This window comes from Hippocampus zosterae, chromosome 13 (assembly GCF_025434085.1).
Source record: "Hippocampus zosterae strain Florida chromosome 13, ASM2543408v3, whole genome shotgun sequence".
Classification (NCBI taxonomy): Eukaryota; Metazoa; Chordata; class Actinopteri; order Syngnathiformes; family Syngnathidae; genus Hippocampus; species Hippocampus zosterae.
The window spans coordinates 12,921,844-12,929,512 of NC_067463.1; the positions used below are offsets into that span (position 1 = coordinate 12,921,844).

General features: G+C 39.0%; 2 protein-coding genes across 2 annotated transcripts; one reads left to right on the forward strand and one right to left on the reverse strand.

Annotated features, from left to right (window-relative positions):
• Positions 1 to 762: 762 nt before the first annotated feature.
• Positions 763 to 2,375, forward strand: LOC127612793 (serine protease inhibitor Kazal-type 1-like). The gene is made up of 4 exons (XM_052083589.1): positions 763 to 859; positions 1,524 to 1,546; positions 1,824 to 1,936; positions 2,252 to 2,375. The coding sequence occupies exons 1-4, from the start codon at positions 808 to 810 to the stop codon at positions 2,319 to 2,321; spliced, it is 258 nt and encodes an 85-aa protein (XP_051939549.1). The 5' UTR covers positions 763 to 807; the 3' UTR covers positions 2,322 to 2,375.
• Positions 2,376 to 4,268: 1,893 nt separating this feature from the next.
• On the reverse strand, positions 4,269 to 6,188 carry LOC127612794 (serine protease inhibitor Kazal-type 1-like). Its single transcript, XM_052083590.1, has 4 exons — positions 6,052 to 6,188; positions 5,641 to 5,663; positions 5,260 to 5,372; positions 4,269 to 4,404 (listed from the first exon to the last, which is right to left on the reverse strand). Exons 1-4 carry the CDS (start codon positions 6,101 to 6,103, stop codon positions 4,350 to 4,352), a joined length of 243 nt encoding a protein of 80 aa, XP_051939550.1. The 5' UTR covers positions 6,104 to 6,188; the 3' UTR covers positions 4,269 to 4,349.
• Positions 6,189 to 7,669: the final 1,481 nt, after the last annotated feature.

Here is a 7,669-nt window from a genome sequence, read left to right on the forward strand (position 1 = left end):
GATCTATGGCTTCACTGGGGGTAAAAAGTGGGGGGAAATGTTTGTTAACTGTTTGTGCTGTATAAAGCTTGTTCGCATTGTTGTAGAACCGTGCTGCATTAGATTGTTCCTTTCTAAGACTTTGATCATCTCATGTTGCTGAAGAGCAGGCTGAGGGAACAAAATTAACATGTGACTCATATTTGAATTTTAACCTCAGGATACAATGTTCTCTCTCGCATTTCCATTTTTTCTGAATGCATCATGAAGCTCCAAACTCTCTCTCTCTCTCTCGCTCTCGCTGTCTCTCTCTCTCTCTCTCTCTCTCTCAACCCACACACACACAAAAACAGAGAAAAAAATATAACAAAGTAACAAATGAATATTTGATTTATTTTTTAATATGTTATTGTTATATAGTAATTTATTTGTGTATTTATTTGATGAAAGCAACTGTTTTTATTTCTTGAATTGTGTATACACATTGTGCATAAACTTGTCTAGAAACATTTTCAATAGGGCAATTTCAAGCACAAATAAGATGCATTTCAACTCAGTATTTCTTAATTATTAACTTTGCATGTTTCTGAAGCGAGTATCGGCATGTAATTTTTGAGAACATCTGTGATGCAGATCTCAAAGATCAGAATTAAAACTCAAGACTCTTGTGAAAACAAGCCAATAACATGACGGATATCAAAAACATTGTGTACAATGTCAGTGAACTTTTTAGCTTACGAGCACCTCCTCTCCTGGTTTGATCCGCATCGATCTGACGACAATAAATACCCAACATTGTCAATGTGAACTCATCAACCAACAGTCATCATGGCTGGGAATGTTCTTCTTGTGGGACTTCTTCTCTTCTTTGTGATTGCAGGTATACGAGAACGAATATTTAATTTAAGTGTTTTGAGACTCTAAATCAGGAACGGGCAACTGGCTGCACGTGGTCCGCACTCACACTGAGTGGCCCTTGAATAATCTCCCCCCGCCCAAAAAAACTTTGTGGGTAAAATTATAAACATGTTTCCACTGCTGCAGCGGACCACCGCATATTTATAGTTCAGTACCCGCAGGTTGACCTGTTTGCAGTTTTTTTTTCAATATTTTAGTGTGTGGGTTAAGTGCCGGAGTTTGGATGTGGGACTGTGAGGGCGGCCCGGTAGTCCGGTGGTTAGCACGTCGGCTTCACAGTGCAGAGGTACCGGGTTCGGTTCCAGCTCCGGCCTCCCTGTGTGGAGTTTGCATGTTCTCCCCGGGCCTGCATGGGTTTTCTCCGGGTGCTCCGGTTTCCTCCCACATTCCAAAAACATGCGTGGCAGGCTGATTGAACACTCTAAATTGTCCCTAGGTGTGAGTGTGAGCGTGGATGGTTGTTCGTCTCTGTGTGCCCTGCGATTGGCTGGCAACTGGTTCAGGGTGTCCCCCGCCTACTGCCCGGAGACAGCTGGGATCAAGCGGTTCGGAAGATGAATGAATGAATGAATGATTCAGTATATTAAGTATTTATTTGAAAACTGCACTCATTTTTCCTTTCACAGACACAGAGACAGTCCCGAAAAAGGTGACTATTACTCTAAACATTTACTTTTTTTTTTTGTTAGATTCTTTGAAAAAAATCATATAGAACGTTTAAACTAAACAAGTATTCTTTTTTTTCCCAACTTTCTTAATTTATCTGCACGAACTGAACAAATCAATCTCAGTATTACACATCATATTAAGGTTAATTAAAGCTCACACATAAATAGAATTAGTGCATGTTCAGTGTGAATTTAAAACCCCACTGCTGATTCTTGGAGAAACTAAAATCTATGTATTCACTATTTTTTTTTGGTCAGCCATCCTGTTCTATCACAAATGAGCCAACAATCTGCGCCCGGATTTACAGCCCTCTGTGTGGTACTGATCAAAATACTTACTCCAACGAGTGTTTCCTCTGTCAGCACAACCAGTGAGTACTACACGCTACGTACTCACGCACGAACTCAAACGTTGCTTGCCTGGTGGTGAAAATAGAAACAATTCCAGTGACAAATCTGAACTGTGATTGGACATTGCTCATGGTCATCATGTACAAAAATCATGTACGAATTAGAAACAGCATAATGTATCTTCAAAGTTTTATTCTTGTCTAATGGGAAAATAAATCGTGGCGCGACTTCCGTGTAGGGGTTGGCCTGACCAGTGCCAGTTGATTTGTACAAGATGAATTGAAGTCGAAGACAAGTTCAAGTAAAGTTAACAATGGTCTGTTTTTGCTTTACAGGTTAAGAAGGGCAGCCGTTTGGATTGCCTATGATGGAGAATGCTCCGGTGTTCAGCAGCGCATAATGTGAATATGAACAGATGGTGGAAAAGTTTGAGTCAGAATAAAAATGATTTGCAAATAATTGTTTGGTCAAATGGGTTAACATTATTAAGGCAGAAGTGAATGATCGGTTGTTAGAATAGAAAAATACAATGATGTCATGTTTTAAAGTTTCATCTTGTTACATGCTTGATTGACCTCGAAATGCTTGTGTTCAGAACATCTTGCACACAATGGAAGCATAGAGTCAGAGAGATCAAGGGACCCGAGCAGATTGTACCCCAGAGAGAAAGATTTAACCCTCACTAGTAGACAAACTGGTGCCTGTTATTTGACAACCTGAAAAGGAAAATTTAACCTTAGACAGAAGGGAGTATTCGATCACTCCATCATGAGAAAGGGTCACGAGCCAGATTACAGACAGCGCTCGTTAAAATGTGCACGTGTCTGTTAGTTTTTGGATGTTGGTGCTGGTACCAAGAGAATGCTTTGTCTGAGGGGCGACCCAATGGGGCCGTCCAGAGGTGTGACATGTTAATGAAGATGGGAGTGTTTTTGTGACATATTCTTTGTATTTTGCATATACAATCAATAAAAGGGCCGGCAGAGGTTGCAGAGGTCAGGTGACAGTGGGAAGCGCACACTGAGTGGCTTCATGGAGAACTGCACCTCCTGCCAGCATTGAAAGTCTATCTGTTCCTGTGTTCGGGCCTTTGTCAACTCCTCCGAGTGAAAATCTCGGACATCGGTTGACCATCTCCGTGCAACAACTCAGTATTTGCACTTCTTATACTAAGTACTGTAACATTATGTGTGTGTGTGTGTGTGTGTGTTCAATAAACCCTTGCTTCAGGTCCCTGTGATAAACCTGCAACAAAATGCTCCCGTATTTTATGAAGTTGCTCCTCAAATAAAGTAGTTAATTGGCAAAAATATTCACCAAGAAAAAAAATGGTTGAGCCTTGATTACTTGATGAAAAGCATTGTTCCTCGCTTCACATTTCTCCACAAAAAAAATGAGGGCTGTAACTATTGTTTCAACTGTTTAGTTTAAAGGGGAGATTGCTGTTTCTGAACTGTTATCAAGGTTTAAATGCAGTCTAGAGCGGTAAAAAACACCACAGCAAAAAAGCTGCAGAAATTACTTGAGGCTTGTTTTGTGATGATATTCAGTAATCTTAATAACACCGACATTTGCGAAGTTTCATATTCTGATGAAACTTGAAGATTGGAACCAAACAAAACAAATGGAATGGACCAAGTGTAATTTGCATGATCATTTCAATTATTCTGATTTGGAAGATGAAGTGTTTTTGTCAGAGTCTAGAAGATAAAATGTCTTCTCTCGAACAAGAATCCATGACCATGAGTTGTAGTGCTGCTGTGCGGTTGGATAAATCTCCTTGTATTGATTTCATTGACTAAGCGGCAGAAAGCTCTGTGAGCTTGTAGTGTTTTAATACAGTTGAAGCTAGCATGACGAAAACATGGCATCTTTCCGGCTGGGGTTTTGTTGCAGTTACTTCTTATTCCAATTGTTGTTGTTTTTTTATTTTTCTCAATGTTGAAGCATCCCAGCGTGTCTTCAAGGCCACCATATAAATCTCATCTATTATTATTAGCAAAGAAAATTACGTAAGAACATTGCGTGAAAAAAAAAGCACCCCATTTACTTATTTCCTGCTTCTCTTGTAGTGCACGCTTATAGAGAAGCTTATCCATGTGATATTTTCAGAAGGTGAAGAGAAAAACGTCGAGATGCCGGTGATGATTGAGTGCAGTTTTGGGCACATATGTGATGTACGTTCAGTGACTCAGATTGAACAAACCATTTTTCCACTGAAATCACACCAAAATATTTTCTTCCACCAAGATGAATGACCAATCATCTATTGTCTTTAATTTATAATAACTCCACTGTCAATAATACGTTTTTAAAATAATAATTATATTAATTGTTCACTTGATACTATCATATTTGTCCAAATACCTTTATTCTTCAAAATTATATTTGGAATTGAAACATTTCACTTGTTAATATCCCCTTGTTGGGCAGCTAAACCTGGCTGCAGGCTCCATCGTGGGCCTTCAAAATGTCCTGTTGTGTCTTCCTGTAGAGAGAATACAGACCACTCAGAACTTTGCTTGCACTCCTCATACATATTACTTCATTAATGCACAGCTGTAATCAGAGGTATCAAATCCAGGTCCAGAAAGTAACCCTGCCACGGTTTGGTGTAGCCACAGGTGCTTCTACTCAACCGCAAGTAAACAAGCTTGTTTACTGAAACAATGTCCTACTCTTCAATGGATATTGACTGGAATGACGCCAAGTCACTGAATATAGCGTATTATCATATAATATATATATACCTGTATATAATACAAAACTTTGTTTTGACCACAAAAACAAAAACACGTACTGTATATCAAAGTACATACATAGAGTGTATATATATATATATATATTTAATTGCATGCTGCAGTTACAATGAACTTGAGGTTGTGAGAAAAAAACCCTCTCACAATGTTGTTACTAGTTGCTATATAAAAACAAATAACCATGATCTACATTCTCATCTGCTGCACTTCTGCAAAACAAAGACAAAAATAGTCCATGTTCAATCTTGCGTGGAAGGCTGAAACCATCCAGAGATCAAAGTTAGGGCAGCGATTATTTCTATTTTGACCATAAGGCAGTGCTTTTCAAACCCTGATCCAATAAAAAAGAGACGTTTCAGAATGACTCCATGCTTCCGTGCATTCGAGCAGGGTCGGAGCTACAGGGTGGCCAAGGCCACTTCTTTCTGCATATGCACACATGTATCAATCTTGTCCACAAACTGTTAATGGAGGAAAAAGGCTAAGTAAAAAGCAACATTTACAATTGTGAAGTTGTGAAGACTTAGTGTGTGGATGCGTGTGTGTGTGTGTGTGTGTGTGTGTGTGTGCGTGTGGATACTCACTGGATCTGATCACAGAGAGCACACTCGTTGGGATATGTATTCCCATCAGTACCACACACGGGGTTGTAGTTAAAAGTGCACATAATTGGCCCATCTGTGATAGGACAGCTTGCCTGACCAAAGAATAAAGCAAAACAAATATACACATTTTAATCGGTACAGGAAAACGCTGTGGTGTTCACAAATACACGTATACAATTTTTAATAAATTAATTCAGACTGAGAGGTGTTGAATATTCCATGCTTCTCATATACTAAATAAAGAACATGGAAAAAGGGTGCTAGTATTTATTTCCTATCAAGACTGTGATAACATTCTCCATCATTGCCCTTATGCAGAAATACATTGACGATGAAATTATTTAGAATCTGTACAAATACCTTAACAGGTGAAGCCTCTGAGTCTGTGAAAGAAGAACTTGGTTTAAAAGGGTAATTACGGCTTTCATACAAATACTACCATCAGTATGAAAAACACAGATCATGAAAAAAATGATTTGACTTGGGGGAGTGAAGACACATGGGGCCACTCTTGTGTCTTTACAAAATAGAATATAATACAGACATTACTTATTTCAGTTTGTACATGTAGATTGGAATAAATTATTACAAAACCAAAACTACATTTGTATGTGTGTTTTTTTTAACCCACCGGATGTTGCTATGTGTGAATGTTGGTAGGAAATAATTATAACCCATAATATTACACACTCGTGTTTTTGTTTTGATCTTGTCAATACAATTCAATAAACAGCCTCTAGATGGTCAAATATATGTTTTTTATTTGCATACCTGCAACGACACAGATGAGCAGAAGGCCCAAGAAAAGAACTCTCCCAGTCATGATGAATGTTGATGGACGAATAACTCACACTGACAGTGTCACACTCTTTGTACTGTGTATTTATTGGCGTCAAGTCACTCCGGATCAATGTCCACACACACACACACACACACACGCACACGCACACACACGCACACACGCACACACGCACACACACAAATAAACTCGGACAGTAAACAGGCACACAAAGACTATTTAATCTCTTGTGGACCATGGTTTGTTTAATATGAGTTCATGCTGGTTTGTGCGAATTTGTCACATTGTGTAAATGTGGTTCTTAACCTTGTTAGAGGTACCGAACCCAACCGGTTCATATGTTGATTCACCGAACCCTTAGTCAAAAATAAAAACTCTGATTTGAGAAATGTTCCTTCAGTTTTGCCGGTGCGAGATGAGAGTTGCTCAACTTGGCATGACAAATCATGCAGATGGTCCCATCATGTTTCGTGATGAATGTGAATCCATGTCGTACATATTCATATGACCACTTTCTTTTTTTTTCCTCGACATAGCATGTGTTCAAACATTTTGAAAACATAATAATAATCACACAATGTACTATCATGACAGTCACATGTTGACTACTGAGCGAACTAAATTTACTGCAGCACTGATTGGACGAGCAATGTCATGTGATAATCTGCAGCCAGTGATGGCCAAGCAGGCATGTCATAACTCAGGGGTGTCCAAAGTCGGTCCTCAAGGGCCACTGTCCTGCCTGTTTTCCAGCTTTCCCAAGAGCAACACACCTGATTGAAATTATCAAGAACGTTCACATGCTGCTCCAGAGCTGGCTGATGAGCCGATCATCTGAATCAGGTGTGTTGCAGCCGGGAGAGCTGGAAAACAGGCAGGACAGTGGCCCTCCAGGCCCGCAGCTGGACATGCCTGACATAACTAATTGACATTTAGAGTCACGTGTATCTTAACCGCCATGGCAGGTGATTCGTCGAACCCCTGAGACTGATTCACCGAACCCCTGGGGTTCGATTGAACCCAGGTTAAGAACCACCGACCTAGGGGTTTATCACAATTCATTACAATATACTATATTTAATGTCTAATTTTAGAAATATATATACTGTATAATAATGTTGATGTTATCCCACAAAGATAAAACTCCTTTGAGGCCAGAATAATGATGGGTCTTGAACTCAAACGACAGAACCATGACTTGGTCTTTACTATTTAGTAAACATAAGGTTGGATTAAAAAAAAGAAGAAAAAGAAGAAGAATAAAAAAATAAATACATACATAAAAAAGAACTCTTTGTCCCCGTTTTTTTGTTTGTTTGGTTTGGTCAAAAAATGGTGTTGCTTCACGTGCTGACCTCTTCTCTCTAACATCCAGCTCACTCTTGCTTAACTACACACTCTCGACAGCCACGTGAGGCTCAGGCAAATAGTTCCAACAAATACTTTGTACTAATTTTAACATACTATATATTTGTATATTTTAAACAAGGGGATTAGAATGTATGCATAAAATAATCATGGCCATTATTTTGAATGAAAAGATCAAATATGCAAATGCAATATTCTATTTACAATATTATATATGTCGTC

Coding starts and splice junctions, on each gene's coding strand:
- LOC127612793 (XM_052083589.1), top strand. CDS start 808: ATGGCTGGGAATGTTCTTCTTGTGGGACTTCTTCTCTTCTTTGTGATT. Junction 1,547..1,823: donor CAGAGACAGTCCCGAAAAAG/GTGACTATTACT, acceptor TTTTTTGGTCAG/CCATCCTGTTCTATCACAAA. Junction 1,937..2,251: donor TTCCTCTGTCAGCACAACCA/GTGAGTACTACA, acceptor TTTGCTTTACAG/GTTAAGAAGGGCAGCCGTTT.
- LOC127612794 (XM_052083590.1), bottom strand. CDS start 6,103: ATGACTGGGAGAGTTCTTTTCTTGGGCCTTCTGCTCATCTGTGTCGTT. Junction 5,664..6,051: donor GCTCATCTGTGTCGTTGCAG/GTATGCAAATAA, acceptor CTTCTTTCACAG/ACTCAGAGGCTTCACCTGTT. Junction 5,373..5,640: donor CAGAGGCTTCACCTGTTAAG/GTATTTGTACAG, acceptor TTCTTTGGTCAG/GCAAGCTGTCCTATCACAGA.